The following is a 21,987-nucleotide window of genomic DNA, read 5'->3' as shown; positions in this document are numbered from 1 at the left end:
TGGGGAGGTAACAGAACAGATTTTAAGGCCATCAAAACTGTATCTGCCCCAAGCTTTCCAATCTGACCTTCCCAGGAGATATCGGTGACATCTTAAACCTCTTTCCAGACCCTCAGCCCAACACTTACTGTCAAATCGGGATTTGGGAATGTGAACGAGACCATCGGTGTCAGCGAAACTTTTCATTGATGCTCAAACAATTTTAGGACATGATCCTAGAAAATAAAGGTAAGAATTTTAGAAACCCTCCATAGGAGCCACATTTCTGCACTTTTCTGAGACATAAGTGAATACCTCCCCCCCACACACTGAAACCACCCGACGTAATGATACAAATGTAGCCAGCTCACTGCAAATATTAATTATTATTATTAATAAAATTAGTAAGTAAGTCATACTGCATGTGAAGATAATTATAACCCCAGCAGTCCCCTGAAAAATCATCCATATTTAAGTACTTTGTAGGTACTATGTAGTAAATAAACCTGCAAAAGAAACAACAATATATAAAATATCTTAAGGAGAAGCTGCAGCCCCAACAAGAATTGCGTTCAGCCAATCGCATCTCCTGTCGGGCAAATAGTTGGGGGCAGGGAAAGGGGCATGCGATGAAAATTTTAAGGGACTGCGTTAAAGTCTATATGATGGCTGGAGCGTCACTTTAATGACTGGTTCAGAATTCACTACTAATCTTTGTGACCCGAAGCCCAGCTCTCTGGCGCTCCGCAGGTTAATGGTAATAGAAGATTCTTTTGTAAAAGATTTTTTCCGTTAATCCCTCAAAACAATTAGCAGCGATTTCCTGATGATGTCACCGACAATCACGCTTTGCTCACGCAGCAGATCTGGGAAGTGGAGGATGAATGTGACCAACGACATAACAATGGGCCATTGAGTAACAGGCGAGGGCATGCGGCAGCTGCAGGTACAGGGCTGACCTTGGAGGCCCTTTCTACCTCAATCAAAGCAGCATTTAAAGGGGCCGGAGGGCCAGATAACAAAATACACCATATATTAACTCCGGTTATTGACGAACAAGCACTAACTTTAAAAATAGTTGAAGCTATTCCTCACCTCGCATTTTCTTTTTGTAGAAAAAATCCTTTTTCCCAGAAAGTTATATTTGTTAGCAAATTAGAATTTTTCCAGCAACCCTCCCAGCCCCCCCGACTTCAACTGTCCCAGCTGCTATTTAAAAAAAAAAATAATAATAATTAATTATAATTAATTAAATAAATAATTAATTTAAAAAATAATTTAAAAAAACATTCTATATATTACTTGCCTGGTAATTTACAATTCTATGTTATTTTTATTTATTCGACGCAGTAAGATAAAGCTTAGCCGTTAGCAAGAACATTAAACACGGTGTATTCTTAAAAACAAACGAACAAAAAAATATCTACCAATGTATCAAAAACTTGCAACAATGTAACTGTCGGTTTGAAAACGGAATCCGAATAAGATGATAAGTTGCCCGGCACCTGTCGAGTTGTAGAGTCGTTCTCAGCGACCGGATCACCTGCCGGCGGAGGTACGGATCACAGAGGGTGTATAGAATTTTTTACATTTTTTTTAACTGTCTTGGCCAATTGTGACCAGAGGTAGCAGCAGAGGTCCCCCCCCCCGGCATAAACCTGTCCCTCGTCGTCTGTTCTCTCTCCCCGTCTTCTCTTGTCTTCTTTCAAAGTAAAACGGGCTAATAAGATTCAAGAGGCTGGAGGTGGAGCTGTGTACTAAGAAGAGCAAACAGAATTACACGCACGGCAGCCACGAGAGCTCGTACAGAAGCCTCGGCGAGAGACACAGAATGGGTTTCCACCACACACCTCTCCCGGTCAGGTAGGAAGAGCTCTCTGGCTCTGCAGCAGGACACGTTATGGGGGCAGCCGGGCTGCCTCCCTGAAATGGGAAGGCTGGCGTTGTTGTGAATTTGGAAAGGGAGGCTGGGAATTGCCATCCCAAATATTTTTTTTTTTTCTTCCTGGTCAAGTTGCACCAGGAAGATCGTGCATACCATAGCAGGTAGATCACAGCAGCAGGTAAACATGGAGGAGCACAAGGTGGACAAGGAGAAGACCTCCAAGGAGAAGAGCCAAGGGTCCCGGAAGCTCTTCAGGAGCAGGTCCCTGAGATCCGTGGGGAATTTTATGCAAAGGATACTGCGGACTTTAAGCAGTTTGTCCCACCTGGGAGATGGCGACAGGTGCACCTTGGATTTAGAAGATGATGAAGGGGGGTTTAAGCCGAAACCCCACCAAGGAGAGAAGAAAGGGTCCTCGCAGGAGGATTTAAGACTCATTCATGGAGGTGACAGTAACAATAACTTGGGTAAAACTCCGGTGCCAGCCAGGTGCCAGGACAGGCTGTCCTGGAGCTCAGATGACAAGGTTCCTGGGGTCCAAGGTATGAAGAACCATGGAAACACCTGCTTCATGAACGCTGTGGTGCAGTGTTTGAGTAACACGGACCTGTTGGCCGAATTCTTGGGAATGGGCCAGTACCGAGCGGAGCTAGAGAAAATAAAAACGAATGGCGAGGCGACAAGGCGATCAGCGGACGAACCGCCTTCAACGGCCAGGGGGGAAGTCACTGAGACCCTGGCCATTCTGGTCAGGGGTCTCTGGACCTTGGAATACACCCCGCACCTGTCCGTGGAGTTCAAGGTAAGAGGTCATTTTAAATAAAGTTTGAATCAGCTGGAAGCAGCCGGGTTGGTCTCCGTCCCGCAGAAGTGGGGTTCCTTATCTACCCCCTGAGTTTGTAGGTGGTAGCCGTGGGTGCCTTAGTGCCACGTGACCACACACAGCACTCACAAGTTATCTGCGCACGTTGACGGCTCCCAGGTCCCCAACTCATAGTCGTAGAAGGAGAATATCAGATCACTATATTCGCACAATTCAATTAAAAGCGCCCAGTTTTTCCAGGGGAACGAGTTATTGCCCCGCGAGATTTTGCCGTTCGCGCTTCCATATTATTTGCGAGAGACGTGAGTTGGCCGAGACGCGCTCTACACGTCTGCTTAACCCCTTCAACTTCCAGAAAGGGCTCCAGGCCAACACGAATCCACATTCAAGAAGAAAATCATATTGTATCTTTTATTTTGTGTGTAAATCGTTTCCTAGGCAACCAAAAAAAAAGAATTTACTGATTTTTATTTTTTTTACTTTTTTTAATGAGTTGAAAAGGTTATTTTATTGATGAATATGAGGCTGGAGACTTGCATTTGATCCCTAAGGAGGATGATGTATCTATATATTTATATATATATAACTTATATATGACCTTTCCGTGTTAAAATACTACGTTTAAGTGGAAAAATATCGGATACTTAATTACAAAATAGAATTTTTGGATTCCAGCAATGATGATTTTTAATGTTCTAAAAAGTAAATAAATGAGGCAGGGAAGGCGAGGGACAAGGTTGCGTTTTTTACAGTAGAAAGGGATAAAAATCCAGAAGACATTATCAATCCCCAAATAACGTTTTAAAATGACCCCCCCCCCCAAACCGGGGTTATTAATTCACAATGATAGCTTCTATTTTAGTAGATGTGGTTCTGGGTTATTAGATATGTCGTCTCTGTCGGGCTGAACAATCTTTTAGGGGTCTAATGGACTTATGGTGGTCAACCTTTGGTTCTCCAACGTCTGCCAGAGTAGAAAAGGTGAGCCATGGCCCAGGTCCGGACTGGCGATGGCGATTTAAGGCCAGTGGCCACCTGATGACAGCAATGTGACAGCTGTAATGGCAGATCAGTTGAGTGTGTGGGGCTCCGTCGGCCAGCGGGCCACCGAGGTGGCCAGTCCAGGCCAGACTGTGGGTGTCTAGATTTTTGGCTTCTCAGTTCTTCCTCCATAATGTTTGAGATGCCCAGCCCTTTATATATATATATATATATATATATATATATATATATATGTATATATATATGTATAACACGGGTCCAAGCGATACGTTCCCGGAGGTTTCCCGGTCATCTTCTGTTAACGAACACCCAGGATTAGGTTACCTTTAATTCCGGCAGATCCAGTTACCCTTAATGGTGGTAATAGGGCAATTTACATGATTCCCCCTAATCTAGTCAGATACGCTCTGGAATTACCATTGTGAGCGTGGACAGGAATTCCTGGCTAAAATAACGAACGTCTCGTATTACGATTACCCCCCGTTATAATATATATAACAGGGCGCCAGCCAAACGGCGCTGACCTCATCCTCCGCAAACCAACCGCAGCCGTTTCCATAAAGAGGCTGGAAAGACAAACAAACCAAAAGGTGATTTCTCACCCCAGTGACCCGGTACACGCGGAAAAGCTGAACGGCCCCCTTTATCATAACTGGGGGGGGGGGCTATGAAAATCTTGCTCTTCGATGATGTCATAGTGCTTGGCATGGCCAAAAAGAAGGCTTCTGATGATATCATAGTTTGGTTTGTTACAATATTTTTTGTCTCCGACGGTCTCACACAGTCAGGTGCCGACTCCTTCATACTCTCCTCTGATTTAATGATATCCGAGCATCCCAATTGGTGCTTTTCTCCCTGCTTTACCACAGCTGGAATCCCTGCTAGAATACAGGTGAGAATATCTGTACCTCCTGACCAGTCATGGTTGGCTACCACCACTGGTGAAGCACATTAGAGGGTTATTATTTGAGGGGGTCTCGGGGTCCTCTCACGTAGAAGGTATGATCCCGTGGTATGACACTCACATGTTGACGGCCACGCGGTGCGTATTATCTGGTAGGCGTGGCGGACTTCGGTTGAAGTTGAGTGACGCCTCGGGCCGTTCCTCGCACTCATCCGGAGTGAGTGTCTGTGTTTACGGACAGTCTCATTGACAGTGACCTTTGAACCGAGTTTCTAAGCTACGGAACAATTAAAAGCGTTCAGAGCAAACAACGTGGAGAGAGGAGTCCGAGGAGGGGCCGAAAAGGCTGTCCCTTTAAATGTGGTGGGGGGGGGGTCTATGGCGTAGAACATATAATGTGGAGAAGACCCCGGGGGCGGTTTAGAAGTCATTTATATGCCGTGTCCTGCGCATGAGCTTGGAGGGAGAGAGATCCACGAAACGGCTCCACCTGCCACTCTATGGCACACCTGAGGACCGGGTATACTGGTGATACTGGGGGCCCAGCCTGCTTCTGCGTTATGGGAACGCTTGGCTCTGGGTATACGCTGGGGGCCATAATCACACAATGGCTCCTTGTACCAGACAACAACCACAGCACGAGCCCCCCCTCCATTGGCACGCACAGCCCAAAATACCCTCGGGGCAAAGAGCTACTATGGGGTTAAAGGCTGATATGTGAGGAACGTCCCCTCCCTTTAATACAGAATTTAAGTGTCACCCGGAATGGAGCTCCACAGAAGGGCCAGTCCTGTGGTAATTCCATATAGCGGGGCAAATTCCGCATCATTCGGGGTAGATTGAAGTTTATGGATTTTTTGGTATTTGCAGACGTTTCCTGATCCTCCGTCTTCCGTTTCTGCCACCATGGGGTTGACGAGCCCCCCACGGAACTGTGTAAAGTTATCATACTAGGAGCTCGTGGCTGAGAGTTTTAGGTGTTGTAGTCCAGCATTACCGGGTGTGGGTTGGGACACAGAGATAAAATATAGACATAGAGTCCCGAAATTATGAAGATATCCTGTTTTTCCCCAGGTGGATTTTAATTTGCATCCAGTACTTAAATCATTACCACCCCTGCTGGGAAACAGATCCAGGATGCTCCCTCTGCAACTGCCAACTTGGTTTTACTTGCCTCTGGGGGGGCGTAATCCTGTCGAGATTTTATGAATGATGGGATTTACGTGATACTTTGTATCAGTGACCAACGCCGCCCCTCTCCTGTCTGTTATGAGCCGCCCAGAGCTGATCAAAGCTGATCCAGCAGCCCAGGGGTTAATGGTGAGAAGACAAACCGGTTTCCCTCGTACAAAAGAGCGATGTGACCAAACAGGACCGGCCGGTGCGGGGATCGCAGGAATCTCCTCGATACTCTGGCACAGAAAACCAGCCCGACCAGCAAGCCTTAAAATAACGCCAACAACGGCGGGGCGTCCGGGTCAAAGGGCATCTGCGACGGGTTAAAGGTCCATTACGAGTTCCGGGGCAGAAAAAAATCAGTATTCTCTGTGAGGCTTAAATAAATATAGATCGTCTACGAATGTTTTACACAAAGAAAGCCAGAACCCGCTGGCAGACGACTTTGTGCCCCACTGCGGGGTATTTGTGTAAGCGAGTGGGGCATTTAGAAGAATAATGGGGTTTATTTACCCCGTTTAATTTATAAAGCCGTTTCCTGCTGTTTCTATACACATTATCGGGGCTTTTAGGACTGTAGAACCCTGCTAAACCCTCATACCCTAGAAAAGAGGTGCATCGGGGGAGGAGAGAGGGGCATCAGGGGAGGAGAGAGGGGCATCAGGGATTTAGGGACCAAAAAAGGACACCTTAGGGGCCATTGGCAGGTACGCTATATGCTCACTGCATGAATCCAGAGAAGCCCCAGCAGTGGGAATGAGGTTTCCGGGGAGTTTTCACAGCCGCCTTCCCATTGTTTCATAACCGAAATTCGCCTGCGAAACGCGCCGGGCAGCAATAACGAGGCTTGGTGTTTTTAGAGCAATTAGCGGCGTTTATTCTCTGGGTACGGCGGGTGGGTCCGGCTCTCGCTCCCCGGAGGAATGTTGATTTGATTCTCTGTATAATGTTTGGAAATCCAGGTGGGGCGACCCTGATAGGCCGAGCCGTGTCGGCGGACAGAGGAATGTCTGCCTCATCCCTCGCAGTTAACCCTCGGCACACCGGAGCGGCCTCTGTAAATACGTGAATTCATCGGCCCGTTTCTCTTGCAGAACGTCGTCTCCAAGTACGGCTCGCAGTTCCGGGGGAATTCGCAGCAGGACGCCCTGGAGTTCCTGCTCTGGTTGTTGGACCGAGTCCACGAAGATCTCAACTCACCCAGCGGCCACAAAGCAAAACCGGCGGCCAAGGTCAGTCCTCCCCGGTGGCCTCTCCACCGCGAGTCCTCGCTTTACCGCTCTCTCCGTCGATAAAAATCCCATAAAAGGTCCCTTTTGGGGTCCAATCAGCTGCCAGAGACCTGCTGCGAAAAGCGCCGCCATTGGTCGATTCACAATGTTTTGGGCCAAGTTTTCTGTTGACTCGAAATAGAACCTAAAGTCGAGAAATTTGGCTAAAACTAGAGCGTTAACCCATTATATTCAGTAGAGCTACCCAACTTGGGCACCAAGTCTGACTCTTGCACTCAACCCAATCGACAGTTAAGTTGAACTCAGTGGCAAATCCGTCGACATCACTGAGTGGCTTGATGACCAGAATGTGTGACCTTGAATGGGGCTTAGAAGGTCACATACTAGTCTTAAAGAGCCACTCCTAATTAAATGAGATGGTCTTTGGCACAGGGTAATGCCGTGCGCGCCATGCGTTCCTACTTTCAGCCATCGGGTGATGAGCTCAATCCCATGGAAACCTACGCGGCGACAGACGGTCCCCCTGACCTCCTGCCGCCTCCTAATGAATCAGGATTCAGCCCCTGCCGAAAAACGGGAGCTTCAACCAGCACAGGCCGTATAAAAAAAGTCCAGGGAACGGCGGGTCCGACCTTCCCACTGCGTTCCGGGCTGTTCTGGCAGAGCGAAGGGTTAAACCCCCCATCCATCTGTTTTTCTCTCTCTGAACCCAGAAAACAGACTCCGCCGCTTTTCTCAGCCTTGAAATGAGTGGAGTTGCCACAATTCTAATCCCTTCTTAATTATAAATCGGGAGACGCTCGATCCTACTTAATTGGCTCCTTTAATTCCATTCAGCCGAATCTAGTAATTAAGAGGCAGCGCATGTTGGGGGGGGGGTCTAGTTTTGTAAATGATGGGAACGAGTCGTATTTCAGGACAGAATTTAGAACGTCTATCGAGACAAATCATTAGAAATACAACATGCCCCCATTAGCAGGGAGTCAGGGACCCTTATAAAAATGCAGCGCCGAGCCATGCGTTCCGTCTGCAAACAAAGAGTTAACACTTAAAGGGAAAGTGTAAATTATTTAAAGTTCTGCTGAGCAGCAATGCAAACAGCATCGCCTCCCCTCTCGGCGCCGGCCTCCCGCTCCTCCCGCTCTTCCAGTTCTCCGCCTCAACTGGCTTCATATCTTTAACCCCCACATCCCCAGATCCCTCGTTTCATACTTACCCACTATATGTAACCCCTGATGCCCCAGACCCTTAAGCTCGGTCTTACCCACTCCTCCCAGCTCTGTGTCCCTGAATTATTGTGGCTTAACTCTCATCCAGCCTATAAATCAGTCTATACCCCCCAAATATGCCTGTCTTACCCCAGGTCTGTGAATACTGCTGAGTAGACATGGGCTACATTTACCTTTTGTGTGGAGGGGTTCCGCTAACCGTGTGTGTGTGTGTGCGTGTGCGGTGACACTAAGCCCGGTAGCCAGACTCGCGCACACACACACACACCTCCAGCCAGGCTCATCCCAGGATTAGACCAGCGGATCAGACTAATAGTGATTCTCCCATGCGTGTAACACGGAGCCGCGTTCCTGTCGCCCCCTCGATGGAGGTCACTTCCTCGTAATCCGATTGCCGGAGCCGGAAGCTAAACAGACGCTGTGGGGTTTAACCCTTCAGAACCAAAAATCACATTATTTTAATCTAATTCTCCCTTTGTTACTCACAACGGCGTAAGTGAAACCTCTGTCTTCCCGACTTAGTAGACCAGGCCCGATCTTTATGGCTTTGCCAGGTGAAGCTGTTTCCGGGACGGTTATTTACAAGGCAAATAAAATATCCTTCCAGGTTCCTGCGAGCCGGAAAGAGAGCTCAGAAAAATCCCTATTCATAAAAATATAAGAATATTCATTAACCCCGTGAGCGGCGGGAGTCCAGGGGTTGCATTCAGATCTGTAGAAACATGCACTTTAATTACAGGTTCTAGAGGATCAAGGCCGTTCTCTAAATAGAAAGAACATTGAGTCAGGTTCTAGAGGATCACGGACGTTCTCTAAATAGAAAGAACATTCAATCGGGTTCTAGAGGATCATGACCGTTCTTTAATTAGAACATTGAATCAGGTTCTAGAGGATAATGGCCGTTCTCTAAATAGAAACAAGTTTTTTTATAGTGTCCTTACGTTATTTGGCAACCTCAGTGGACAAAGCAGCTTGAATAACTTTGATCCTCAAAGGCATCTAAGGTTTGATTTGTATCAACAGCTGGGCCGAGTCGGTCAACCTAGAATTGAGCAACTTATCTATTAATGAGAGCGAAACGTGACTCAGCTCAACCTCAGTTTGTCACTCAACAAAATCAACTTCACTCAAGGGGAGTAAAGAAACCGCCGTTAAACTCAACAGGACCAACTCAACTTCTGGATCTACCGGCAGAGCCAATGACCAACTGGAGAGCGCCCAACTCAACCGCCATTAAATGGTCTTGGGACGCCATGAGACAGGACTGGATCGCTGTGTAGAATCGGCATATTCTGAGTGCGTGCCAGCCCCGGCACTTGGCACAAGCGCACCCGCACTCTCATTCCGCCTGTTCCTTAATAAATAATCAACTAATGAGGTCTCTGCTAATTCAGCGACTTCACTAATTGCTCCCCTGTAACCACACAGTAAACGCATTTTCCCGTCGAGTGTGGGAAAAAAACCATTCTGCGTGCCTCTCGTATCCCATACATTTCACCTCATTCCAGAAAGAGCCTCTAACCCTGTAATTATACCAGATACTGCCCCCCCCCGCCAAGATCTCCCGGTAGGCGTCTTGTTACCCACAGACTGGCAGCGTCTCAGTATCCTTCACCACTATCAATTTTAACCCTGAGGTGGGTGGACGAGAAACTCCTGGTGCTAAGATCTACCTAGTTATACAAAGAACCCCGCGGATGTTCATATGGTAACCCCATGACATGTTAATGTGGCTCTGGATGTGGCGGATCTCACCTTTTTAGTTCTGACATCATTGTTCTGTTAGTTTAAGTCATCAAAGTCTAATCCTTTGGGACGTGGAGATGTTGAAGGGTCTTTGGCAGAAATACCCCCTCTGTGTTAATGCTGCCATCTCTTCTTCCCTTACCTTTGCAGCCTCCGCCTGGCGCTGAGCACACTCTGATGATCCCGTCAGCCTCGTCGCCCGCGGACGGAGGCCGGAGCTTTGTGCAGGAGCATTTCCAGGCACAGTACAGGTACATGAACCGTATATAACCACATATGTCATACGTGTTGTAACCTGTGTGTTGAAGATTTGGGATATTAAGCAGAAAATCATTAACAGATCTGTCATTTTAATTCTTTTAGTCGCATAAAAACAACTCAAAAAAAAAAAGCCTTTTCATTTTTTTATGGGAATAACCAATCAGCACCTGCCTTTGTGTCACATGACATTTAAGTGTTCCCATCAAAAAAATATATATATCAATTTTGTACAATTAAAACAATGTTTCTAATGCTACATTTAGTTGCAACAGTGTTACACTCCGCAGAGTAGGTGGGACCGCGCCTTTGGCCGGTGGGACCCCTACAGTAACAGCCGCGCTTAGAGATCCTGGCTCTTTACTCGGCATTGCACCGGCTGCTGGGGCAGTCTGGGGTCTGAACGCGCCCCTCTCTCGGGGTATTATCAGCCGCGGGATTCCAGAGCACCCCGCCACAAACCGACATCCAACAATTACTCAACGCAGAACCCCTCGCCGGGCTCATCGGCCTCTATATATAGATAGATAAGACGTATCTGTGAATAAATAAACTGGATATAAGCACCATCACGTGTTGTGTGTTCTGTTTCAGGTCCTCGCTCACCTGCCCCCACTGCCACAAGCAGAGCGACACCTTCGACCCCTTCCTGTGCGTGTCGTTACCTATCCCCCTGCGCCAGACCAGGTAACGCTCTCCTCCCTCCTTCCCTTTCATTCTGAGGGTTCTATTTATGGGGCGTTTATTATAATTTACCATGAACCAGAATAAAATGTGTCAGGTGCCGGACGGTCGGTGTTTGTGGCCGAACGGGAGACAGCGTTGGCCTCTGCGGCCCGTCTGCAGGCAGAGAGACGGAGCAAAGGGCTGTAGATAGCTCAATCAGGGATAATTACACAGGACACGTCGGGGAAGCTGAGCTGATAATTGTAGTATAAGGATTCCCGTAATAACGCGGGACTCGTGGGGACTCCTACACACTTCCCGTTAACACAGACAGCTTTAGGGAAGGGGCTGAAAGGGTTAAGTGTCTGATAAAGACATTTCATAAAGTGACCAGGCTGGGAGTTCTCTAATTAGAAACAACATTTCTGCCATTTGTCGTGGAATCGGGGTTCTGACCCGTGTTATATAGGTGCCGTCGGGCCGCTCAGGTGATTAAGGTTCGAGCTGTCATTTGGGTTGATGGCAACTTATCGGTTCCCCAGATACTGTGTTCTGCGAGTCTTCTGTCAACTTGGGGTTAGCTTTGGGTCAAGTGGCAGCTGAGTCGGCCATCGTGTTCATGAAAGTCTTTCTATATGTAGACAATTCTTCTGTGTTGTTTCCAGAGCCCTGAACGTGATTCTCGTCTTCCAAACCAAGCAGCAGCGCTTTCTGCGAATCGGTCTAGCCGTTCCGCTGCTGGGGACCGTGGCATCGCTGAGGCAGATGGTGGCAGACGAGGGCAGCATCCCCCCAGATCAGGTAATACGTTTGTGTCTTCTCTCCGGCTTGACCTGATATGAGATACCTCCTGGATATCACTAACGTGGATCTTCTAAAGCTCTAGCATTCTTCCGGGGTCTCTTCACAAGCAGCGACCACAGAGATGCCCTCTACGTCTACAGCAAAGTAGCTTTGAGGCTCAGCGTAACACTCATTTATGGCAGGAAGAGCAGTTAAGATACGGAATCCATTCGTTATTTTGGTGGATTTAGTTAGATCTTAAGAAGAGTTGGAAATTTTTCTAGAGAAAGCAGACGCAGAGTATCCTAAAACCGACCTTCTTCTATCTCCTATCAGTGTATGAATAGAGAACGCTCCATCTTATTCAGTAATTATGTATCTTATTCAGTAATTATGTATCTTATTTAGTAATTATGTATCTTGGTCTGACTGTGTCTCCAGGTGATTCTAGCTGAGTTGTACACCAGTGGCTTCCAACGCTCTTTCTATGATGATGAAGACTTGAATATAATTGCAGAAGGTGATCCGGTCTATGCCTTCCAGGTCCCGTTGCCCTTACCCAAGACAGGAGGCAACTCACGTCCCGCTGGTAGGTTCCTCTTCTTGAAAGATGTATTTTTAAACATTCTATTGAACTCAAGGATTCTTTACATCTGAGGGGCTTTCTCCTGGTTTCCGGGCACCTCTGGGTATTCTTTAATGTTACAGTTCAGAGTCAGAGAAACAGCTGGATATAAGAGCTCACAATCAACGCTTTATAAACTCTTGCCTTTCGTTGCACTCCATGCGTCCATCACACCTCTGAGGTCGGGCACGCAGGACATTTGGGAATTCTATGGTTTTCAAAGTAAACTTGTTTCTGTTTTCCCCACCTAGGGTACCCTCAATGCCTTCCGCCCTCTCCACGCCGCCTGGACCCAGAAGCACGGAGGCTAACAGGGGGAGGCTCCACGTCTTCAGAGTTCCTGGCTCATGGCTCAAAAATCCTGCTCCTTTTGTGTAACGTAGAGTCGGCGAGTCACCAGACTGAGAGGTAACTCATCGCTGCTTCATTTAAAGACAATAATAATGAAATCATATAATGATCTTGTGGTTCCGCTTCCGTGCGTTGCTCTTCATGTATGTCACTGAGATTCCTTTTCGACTATTTAGTAGGTTTGGGCCACCCTTGCTGATGAGAGAAGACAGGACAATCTCATGGGATCAGTTGCAGCAAAGCATCATGAGAAAGATCCATTACCTGATGAAGACTGACTCACAGCCTCCCGTAAGTGCGGCTAATATCGGGTTTGCCCCGTTATGAGCAATAACCACAGTTGCTATAAAGCCTTCCTAGTGGTGGAACCTGCTGAAACGGCATCTCCGTAATTCTAATATATGTTTTAGTGTTTTCCCCACAATTAAAATTGTGGTCACCCACCAGAAAATGCACAGAGGGCAATAAACTAATTGTAGAATGCGGCAACAAAAGATTTATAAGAGTTCCACTGCAATTATATTTATTTAGTAAATCCGGCGTATATTTTCCCCAGAATGGATCAGCTGTCTTCCGTCTTCGCGTAGCGGGAGATCCCACAAACGGCAGCTACCTCTCGCCGAAGGATATGCGGCCTCTCCAGCTGCCGGCAGTGGACAGGTGAGTGCCAGGAACCTTGTGAAACGCACCGGCCGCTTTGTAAGGTTTGATGTGTTTGGTCCATGAAGGAGTATTAATGTTTTTTTAACCAAATTATACTTGACTAGTACCATTTTCAGCCGAAGGCATTCTTGCACCAAATAGGTTAATGATTCCCAGTCCTTGCAGCAGCTGCCACCTCGTGGCTATTATTGGTATCTGTTACTGAGTATTTCTGTACTACTTGGAGGTTACTCCATGTATCTACTACCGTTTCTGTAAGGTAGAATTTTCTGACATTACCCATTAAAGGTGGTGTCTTAAATCCCTTTAACATCTGTCTGGCAGGGCTCTTCAACTCAATGGTGCAGGAGGACCACCCCATGTTAAGCTGGTCATTGAATGGGACCCGAGGACCAAGGAGCGGTGAGTGTGAATATCAATCTATATACCGTATGTAACGACCCCCCAGATCTTACAGTCTAAGGGGTTTGTCTCATTTGACATCTATGGACACTAATGTACTTGAACTAGAGGCTCAGCGGTCTGGTGAAAATCTACCCTGGGGGGCATGACTTAGACAACAATGGTCTTGGAGTAAGCAGGTCATCTCGCCTTGCAGAGAGTTACTGGGGGAGCAAGTCACAGAATCGGGGCAGGACGAGTTAAATCAAGGATTTAGGGCAGGATAGGGCCGGGTCCAGGAGACGTTTGGTGGCTTAGATGGGGCAGATTGGAGGAGATCTGAGTAGATTCTTGACGATGTATATTTCTGTCTTCAGGTTGTTTGGAAGTATACAGGAGGAAGTGGTCCAGGACGCAGAGTCCGTGAGGGTCCAACAGCTCGAGCACCAGCAGCAGAGTTGTACACTGGATGAGTGCTTTCAGCTCTACACTAAGGAGGAGCAGGTACCTGGTCACCTTATATACGCTGATCATATTTATATCCAAATCCGCTTTCAAGCCTTTGAGCCACAACTAGCATCTCCCTCATCTGATCTCGAACTAAGTTGCCTTTGTGTCCCCCCGTCATGGTAGGACAGCTTGAAGCCAAAAGACCCTAACCCAATGCCATTGGCTCGTTGGGGTTTTAGCATCCTGATATAAATCACTATCAGGACTGGTCTTTAATAATCTATATTAACCATTTATCTCCCAGTTGGCGCCTGATGATGCCTGGAGGTGCCCGCATTGTAAGGTGTTGCAGCAGGGGACAGTAAAACTCAGCCTGTGGACCCTGCCGGACATCCTGATCATCCACCTGAAGAGGTTCCGCCAGGTCGGAGGCCGGAGGAACAAACTGTCCACGTTGGTCAGGTTCCCACTCACTGGCATGGATATGGGCCCCCATGTTGTCAAAAGAGGCCAGGTGCAGAAGGGCACATTAGGACCATGGTCCTCTCGAAAGCCGTCACTGAGCCAGCTGGGAGTACTGTATGACCTGTACGCTGTGTGCAATCACCATGGCAGTCTGCAGGGAGGGCACTATACCGGTAAGAACCTTAAAGATTAAGGATGGTTTTTATACAAAACTAAGATCATACAGAGACTTATGACAAACGGAAATGATCTATGTTCATAGCATACTGCAGGAACTCGCTGGACACTCGCTGGTACAGTTACGACGACAGTAATGTAGAGCAACTCCAGGAGGACGAGGTGTGTACCAGAGGAGCTTACATCCTATTCTACCAAAAAAGAAACACAATCCCCGCCTGGTCTGCGAGCAGCTCGGTCCGAGGTAGGTCCTGAGACCAGTGCGATGACAGATACAGAAGAACCTATAGATTCTGGCCTAAACTATGGGAATTCCAAAGCTGGAATGTACAGAAAATGTTTACGTGAGAAGCCCCAGACATATAACTGCCGTCCTTGGCTGATATAGGATAACGAGTGACTTTGGTAATAAGTTAACATAGTAAGATGGTCTCCGGTTAACTGATCTTTATCACTTTTTCACCGCAGGCTCCACCAGCTCCTCTTTGTCAGACCACTGGGTCCTGAGACTGAACGGAAGCAAGAGAGAAAGCTTGGTCTCCCGCGCCACCAACTGCATCGCTCTGCCGCAAATTCTGGATTCCCCTGTCTTCGTCGAAAAAGAGGCGCACCCAGATAAAGGTATTCTCTTATTCCTTGATTCAAGCAAATACCTCTTCCAAACAGGCATCCTAATGATTGCACAAGTATTTCTGTCCCTTTAGTAGGTGCTAATATGTAGACTAAGGAGTTTTCAGATATGTAAGCTAGTCCCATTGGGGGGGGTTATGTTACAAAATTGTAATCAATTCTTCCTGATTTCTCCAGGAGCCCCTGGTTCAAAGCCATTTGCGCGTGGTGTAAAAGGACGCAGTGCAAGTATGAAGGTGTCGTCTGCCTCAAAACTCAAGTTGAGTATCAGTAAAGCGATGCCTTTACGTTGGTCGTTTGGATCGAAGGACAAGGCAAAGCGTGAGACTGGAGAACTAGTAGAGTATTTGGAATCGGGAAGACGACCTAAGTATACCAATGAATCCATTGTCCCACGGATGGCCAACACTAGCAAAGGCGACAAGGGAGCTGGAGGACCTCAGACCAAGCCAAGTCATTCCAAAGTCCAAGGTGCTAGTGCCTCAGTGAACTCTGTAGGAAGTCACCCTGGGCCACTAACGTCTTCATCAAAAGTGGACAACATCAGAGGTAGGCAGAAAGAGAAGGTTAACCAACAGGTAAATGTGTTGAGTACGATGCACCCGGCAAGAAAAGATGGGTCAGTGCAATCAAAAACTAGAGACAAAAAGTCAACTGGAGATCTTCCATCTGGAGCAAACCTATCAACGGCTGATAATGTTCAACACAACAAACCGCCATCAGTGAAAAGGGAAGAAAATAACCAAAAATCTGTTCCCAAAGATGTAGACAATACTCGGGCAAAAACATCTGGGTCAGAGGGACAGCAAGAAGGAAAGTCAATGAAATCGCAGTCAAGCTTTGTGAAGAAGGACTCCAGGAAACTCAATGGACCCGAAAACCCCCAAATTTCAGAGCTTCCTAGTGTTTTGTCCAGGACTTCTTTACCGAAAAGGATTCAGGATGATGGGAGGACTAATGGTATCATGTCACATCATCACAAAGAGGACCATGTCACAGGCAAGTCCAAAACGGATATCAGACGAGCGCAGAGCTCATCCAATGTCCAGAGTAAGGCAGACTGGACTCTGAAGAGGTCGATTTCTCTGTATAAAAACGGGACTGTTTCCTCGCAGACTTCCAGACAGGGTGCCCCAGAGAAGGTTTCGTCCAGCCCGGTGCAAAGGATGACATACCAAACATCTTCTTTGGGCAGGAAAAAAACAGTGCCTGAGTCCAGCTTCTAGAGCATGTCAACAAAGAGGGACCAAAGCTCTCCACGACCTGATGGTTTCGTTCCATGTGCTTGTTGGAGTTTAAATCGTCGGAAGTGGGTTCCATTACATCTCCAAAAAAAAAATGTAATTAACCTGGTTCTAGATTTGCTCCACTAGAACCCCTTGAGATACCCACAAGACGTTCTCCTACATGAAGAACAGAGGGTTTTTGCTGGTTCTCGCTTTAAATAAACACATGTATACAGATGTACTCTTTTGATACAAAGAACTAAGGGATGATTCTAGAACGTCTGCTTTATCCCCAGGCCGTAGCTCGCTTCTTTAGAAGTCTATCGATATGTGTGTAATATAAGTCTGGAGATCGGGAGAAGGAAGCTTTCTTTCCGCGCACATTTGGTCTTCAAAACCCTCAGGTGCCAGACTATTTTTAGAAAGAAATGACATTATTTTTACTTCTTCTCCTAGACTTATACCCCCCTTCTAAGTGCTCTTGAAAAATACAGTTCAGTGGGTATATCTCAGTAACCGAGGGGTTAAGGTTCCCTGAAGGATTGTGGGAAGGGACACCCTACTTGTGAAGTGCTGCAGTTTTTTTTTTAACGTCCTAAAATGAAACACAAAAGCTCTTTTTTTGGGCAAATAAAAAAATACAAAAAGTGAAAGTATTTATAAAATATGTCAGAAAAGAATTTATATTATTTTATATAAAATACATTTACAAAGGCCTTACGGAGGCAGCTATTTTGATAATGTAAAAATGTCACATTTTCAGATGTTCTATGCAAGACGATTAATTGTTTACCGGTAAATCGGATTTTGTTGCCAACAATTAAAATCTAAGAAAAAAATGTATGGACATTTTTTGACTCTTTTTGCATGAAAATATTTCAGTTAACATCATACTTGACTTGCCAAATGTGTCAAGCAAATGGCTCTAATACCGGTTGTCATGGAAACCTTGATTTGTCATTATTTAAAGATACACTCAATGGGGTCACCTGCATTCAAGCAGGGATATCAGCCATAACATACTGGGAGCAAAAGCACCAACTGGGAGTCTTTTATATGATCAGGGGGGGGGGGGTAGGACAGAATCTGCCCCTTCACGCTGAGATTGGGGCAAAAATCTTGAGAGTTCCCAGGTATTGTTAACGTACTCAGTGGCTTATTCACTAACACAATGAGTTACACCTTGAATATTGAATTAAAAATGCATTTTGCACAGACATAACCGACGCATTTTCACTGTTACCAAGTTCATATCCAACGTAAAGTTTACGTAAAGTCCAAGGAGCTGCAGCCGCTGACCGTAAACCTACTACCCTGCAGTCATTATATTATAAGTACTATAAATACTATAATTATGTAGCGTTCCCCCCAAAAATAAATGTTAATCATTTTTTTGGTGGGGAAACCTGCTTTAGGAAGGGGTTATTGAGGGAAACTATATCGCGTCCGATGGATTCCATTCAAATGGGCGCTAATTAGCGTTTACTTAAAAGGTTGCCGGGCAACCAGCTCTACGTCTTACAAATAATAGAGAAAGCCGTCGAGCAAACAGAGACCCGGAGCGTTAAATCCGAAAAGCTTGTGTTAAATCCCGTTACTAAGAGACAGCAGGGCTTTCGGAAACGCACACAAACCAGCCACGCTCTTTCTGGATAGATCCGAACTATTCTGGAATTTTTATTTACAAAACTTTTTCTTTCTTACGTTGACTCTCTTTTAAAAATGTCAACCTTTTTATTTCTCCCAGTTTTTGACTTTTTTTCCGCAAAATTTATTTTTGCTTGAAATCTGGCAGACAATAGAATTCCAATTTCTCCTTAAAAGGCACTTTTTTAAGGATAGTCCCAAACTATTATCGAAAACCTTATATTGCCTGGAAATCACTAATATTTCGAAGCGGAAGAGTTTTTAGTACAAAGCGAGATATGGAGAATCAGTCGGCGGCGGAAACGGGGGGGAAAAGTTTCTTTCAGCAACTTCTTAACAAGAGGATGGTTTTAAATGCCAGAGACGATACGGTTAGTCTATAAGAGTGATATGCTGTCATACCTGCCAACTGTTCTGGAATTATGGATACAGTCCTTAGTTCCCTCTACTGTCTTAATTCCTAAAAGGGATAAGGAAACATATCTTGTATTTAGAACGGCAATGTGATTTCTATGGTTCTTTTATGATAATCTCATTTGGTTTGTTGATGCTTAGATAATACTTGATGTTTTAATGTTCATTTGTCTTAAACGACTATATTTTACGGTAATTACCCCAACTGAACGGGGATCACTTGGTCATCTTACTCTTGGTCATCTCACTTACTTTAAAAAAATTATTGCGGCTGCTAGAGGTACTTCACCCTAAAATGATGGGGGTTTAATAACACACTTATCAGCGGCCATATCTTATGATTTCATTGAAGGCAGATTTTGGATAAGGGGGTATCGCCGTGGCCAGTTTTATGGTGAAGAGATACGTGTGTAGACCTCTTGGTCTACTGGGGTCGCTTTTAGGGCTGGGAGGCAGATATATGTTCAATAAATCAAAATATTTTTTATTTCTCGCTCTCTAGAAATCACTTCTTCATCGGCTCATCTTTGTGTCCAAAATCTCATCGGAATTAGCAGATAAGAGAGATCTTGGAGGTACATGAAGAACATGACACTTATGGCTCCATCATCTGCTCAACTAGGATTGTGTCCAACTGATAATTCATATATATATATATGTCATCTATAACACATTATTCGGGGGTTATATTATATAATAATAATAGCCACGGTAGGGCAAAGTCATATGCATGGACTTAGGCAACATAGTTGATTAGGGTAACCATTTCTTTCTTCCAGATGACTCTAGATAGCAGATATCATGAGCAGATGACATTCTGGGATAATGCATTATAAATATCTACAGTTTTTGTGGTTCCTACAACTCTGGTCAGCTAAGTGAAGGAGAAGTTGGTGCCGATGTTGACCTTGTTGCTATTAAGGGTCTTCTACATTGAATATCTGATGGTTTTTGTTGGAGATAAGTTATTGTCATTCTCACCCCATGCAGAATATTGGGAGAAGACCTTTCAGGGTTATAACCAGGGTGACTATGTCAGCGGACTCCTGCTGCTTTATCCCTCCTACACTATCCATGTTCTGGAGGTAGGAACAGATTTATCGCACGTGTCTCTGATATGTTTACAGTTAATATGTTATACATAAAAGACATTGTCAAAAAATAATTCAAGGACTTACTTCTCCGAGTCAGTTTAAAAGATCCACTTTTTGAAAACCACATGAAATTGGTTATTTTGCTTCTATTAACTGAATTCCCTGATGCTGCTGAATCCCATTAACCATTAACAGGCAGTAATATGTGGTTAGGTGTCTCATCCAGATACGACTGAACTCTGCAGGTCTCCAGTTGACCCTGACTTGGGTGATATATCTACAACAATAAAAAGGTCAAAGTAGATCCTGACATACTCTGTGTTTCAGTCCAGCAGTGACGTCCTCTACTGTGTACTGAGGGAGCTGAGGAACATGAAGAAACAAGGAAAGTGGTGGGTGTGAAAGGGTTAATCAACCCCCTCGCTACGCACACTGATAATGTTCTTAGAGCAAACGAGTTACATTGTTTCAAGCTACTGAATGATGCAATTATAATAGGCCAAGAGCACCCCCCTGTGGTTGTACTGTGTCTAACACATCAAAAAAAGCAAAAAGTTAAAGCAAAATATTAACTAAAGCACTAAAATATTGTTACTTCATGACAACAAACTGTTAATTTTTGGTTTTGCCAAGTTATATTAAATTCACGTGTTGGCATCACAGCATCATCATGGTTTTTAGAACATCTTAGTCTATGATTTGTTCTCTATTACCTGATATTTCTTCCACCTGCTTTACAATATCTCTCATTTTTCAGGGCTCTCGTGCTGGACCCCAGAATCGTTGTGATGTCCCATGATATCCCCAGTCGTCTCTTCAGCCAGTGGAGCTATAAAGTCCTACACGTTCCTGCACAGCACTTGGGAGATAAGTATGCCAACGAGACTGTTGATGACATCATTAGCGAGTGTTTGACTAAGATACTGAAGATTGGGAAGCACCTTACCAAGTATCCCAAGGTGAGTGATGGGAGATAAGTGGTTGGGGGTGAGGGGAAAGATAGAACATATGGAAGTAGTGAAGAGACATTGACATTGGGTCAAACAGGGGGTGGCGAAATGCGTCAGGTTTCGACACACTTTAGTAATAATGCATTCTGTTACAGGGTTCTAAGAACATTCCAGACTCTGCGTTTGAGAAGGTGCCAGACTTAATCATTCCCCAAGCTTCCATCTCCTTCCTCTTGCATTGTAAGGACCTCCTGACTCCCGACCAGTTCCTGGAGACCTACGACTCTCCTCTGAACATTCTCATGGACTCCGGTACGTCTTTTACAATGAAAGGCTTTGGCCTGGAGACTGGCAGCCAAACGGGATATTAATAAATAATATCCAGCGATACATTCCTAAAACGTCTAGTAATTTCACATATATCTCAGACTGATCAATGAACATTGCTAGTGGCTACAGATACTAACTAACCCATACAGAAAGGCTAAGACTTGGCTAATTTGGTGAAAATGATTTGTTTGGTTAAAGGACATGTATTTGGAAGTATAAACCAGACTGTGGTGTAGACCCTCGTGATCCGGGGGCAGGTACAGTATAACGTTCATGTAGTTTAGTCTCTGCATGTAGTAGCAATTGCATCAAACGACGCTGTAGTAGCTTCAACTTTTCATCATCATCATCCAATACTCTCCTCATCCTTCATTCCGCTGCCAAAGGCAACGTCCACAAGTCTCCCTGCTATTCACCACCCCAAGCTAACTGTATGGCGCGTTAACCTAACATCCCCTCATCAACAGCAACGGAAGGCTAGATCTTATGCAAAGAATAACCAAGAATCATCACTATCATCTAGCTCCTTTTAGCAACGTGGAGGATCTCATCACATTTTCATTCGGTGACCTCTGTAAAGGGTAAATGTTGTATTTAGGGGGTAACTAAGACAAGGCTGATATTTCACATCGACACATATTCCTCGGCTGGCATTGGCGTTACCTTTTGTTCACCTTTAAATGCCATCCGTATTCTTGTTACATTTGTGGAGATGCTCAGACCAGATCTGGTGCGTAGGTATCCTAAAAGCTCATTAGGATGGACACGATTGGGTCTTAAGTCTGATTTTTCTAGTAAGCTAAATCATTACTAATCACTAATAATGTTTTTATTCTTAAATTTTTTAGATCGTGTCTGGCCAACTCCAGTCCACTTAACACCCATTCAGGCATCAAGCTGA

General features: G+C 45.4%; 2 protein-coding genes across 2 annotated transcripts; both read left to right on the top strand.

Annotated features, from left to right (window-relative positions):
• The first annotated feature begins 2,048 nt into the window (after nt 1-2,048).
• On the top strand, nt 2,049-16,638 carry LOC149281949 (ubiquitin carboxyl-terminal hydrolase 43-like). Its single transcript, XM_089498842.1, has 16 exons — nt 2,049-2,666; nt 6,864-7,001; nt 10,127-10,227; nt 10,829-10,921; nt 11,566-11,701; nt 12,125-12,272; nt 12,560-12,716; nt 12,839-12,950; nt 13,216-13,319; nt 13,647-13,724; nt 14,081-14,207; nt 14,458-14,791; nt 14,881-15,039; nt 15,264-15,416; nt 15,603-15,974; nt 16,541-16,638. The coding sequence occupies exons 1-16, from the start codon at nt 2,049-2,051 to the stop codon at nt 16,636-16,638; spliced, it is 2,928 nt and encodes a 975-aa protein (XP_089354968.1).
• A 1,938-nt stretch (nt 16,639-18,576) lies between these two features.
• Nucleotides 18,577-21,987, top strand: LOC149281948 (testis-expressed protein 47-like). Its single transcript, XM_089498841.1, has 7 exons — nt 18,577-18,669; nt 19,215-19,287; nt 19,703-19,797; nt 20,134-20,195; nt 20,564-20,765; nt 20,912-21,068; nt 21,935-21,987. The coding sequence occupies exons 1-7, from the start codon at nt 18,577-18,579 to the stop codon at nt 21,985-21,987; spliced, it is 735 nt and encodes a 244-aa protein (XP_089354967.1).

The sequence above is a fragment of the Sceloporus occidentalis genome, unplaced genomic scaffold (genome assembly GCF_023333645.1).
Source record: "Sceloporus occidentalis isolate IW3139 unplaced genomic scaffold, rSceOcc1.0.p SCAF_126, whole genome shotgun sequence".
NCBI lineage: Eukaryota > Metazoa > Chordata > Lepidosauria > Squamata > Phrynosomatidae > Sceloporus > Sceloporus occidentalis.
This window is presented reverse-complemented; position numbering and strand designations above follow the sequence as displayed.